We start from the raw sequence: 895 nt of genomic DNA, 5'->3' as shown, positions 1-895 counted from the left end.
GTGGAGATCCCCCATTTTGGCTCCATGCGGGGGCAAGAGCGTGAGCTGATCCTCCTGCGAAGCGAGAATGGAGAAACCTGGAAGGAGCATCTGTATGACTGCAAGACCGAGGAGCTGCGTCAGCTCCTCAACGGCATGGATGAAGGTAAAGGCCCGCTTTGAATGTCAAATTTCTCAATAAATGTCACTTCATCTAATATCATGTATTTGACACCCTCGCAGAACTGGACAATGCCGAGGAGTTGCAGAGGAAGAGGATTTGCCGCATCATCACCAAAGATTTCCCTCAGTACTTTGCTGTGGTGTCTCGCATCAGGCAGGAAACTCACCAGATGGGACCTGAGGGCGGGACTCTGTGCAGCCGGAGCGTCCCATTGGTTCAGGCCTCTTTTCCAGAGGGTGCGCTTACCAAAAAGATCAAGGTTGGGCTGCAAGTGAGTACAGCGAGAAGTGTTTTTATGCGACTTTACAAGCTACGCTTGAAAGCTTCACTATGGTGTGCTACAGTAGTTTTCTGTGAAATTAAAGAAAAAAAGACCCTGACCACTTTCTTCCGGCCTCTCAAGGCCCAGCCGGTACCCGACGAAACCGTGAAAAAGATCTTAGGAAACCGTGCAACCTTCAGCCCCATTGTGACAGTGGAGCCCAGACGGAGGAAGTTTCACAAGCCCATAACGATGACAATCCCAGTCCCGCCGCTCTCGGGCGAGGGGCTTTCCAACGGCTACAAAGGAGACTGCACGCCCTGTCTCCGCCTTCTCTGCAGCATCACAGGTGAAGTGGTATTGTTAGCACGACTCGGTCACCACAATTTTATAAGATGGGCCGCGAAAAAAACATATTTGTCCTTATCCCAAACATTAGCGTGGGGAAACTGCAAAAAAAAAAAAAAAAA

The 895-nt window shown here is 50.1% G+C and overlaps 1 protein-coding gene across 1 annotated transcript; it reads left to right on the top strand.

Annotated features, from left to right (window-relative positions):
* Nucleotides 1-6: 6 nt before the first annotated feature.
* LOC109509194 (ankyrin-3-like) lies at nt 7-774 on the top strand (the record flags this gene model as incomplete). Its single annotated transcript, XM_019859081.1, has 3 exons — nt 7-145; nt 223-434; nt 567-774. Coding segments are annotated over exons 1-3 (541 nt in total), but the record flags the coding sequence as incomplete, so codon positions are not given.
* Between the last annotated feature and the right edge of the window lie 121 nt (nt 775-895).

This window comes from Hippocampus comes, unplaced genomic scaffold (assembly GCF_001891065.2).
Source record: "Hippocampus comes isolate QL1 unplaced genomic scaffold, H_comes_QL1_v1.1 C16803604, whole genome shotgun sequence".
In the NCBI taxonomy this organism is placed as follows: domain Eukaryota; kingdom Metazoa; phylum Chordata; class Actinopteri; order Syngnathiformes; family Syngnathidae; genus Hippocampus; species Hippocampus comes.
Note: the sequence above shows the minus strand (reverse complement) of the source record. Positions and strands in the feature narration are given on the sequence as shown.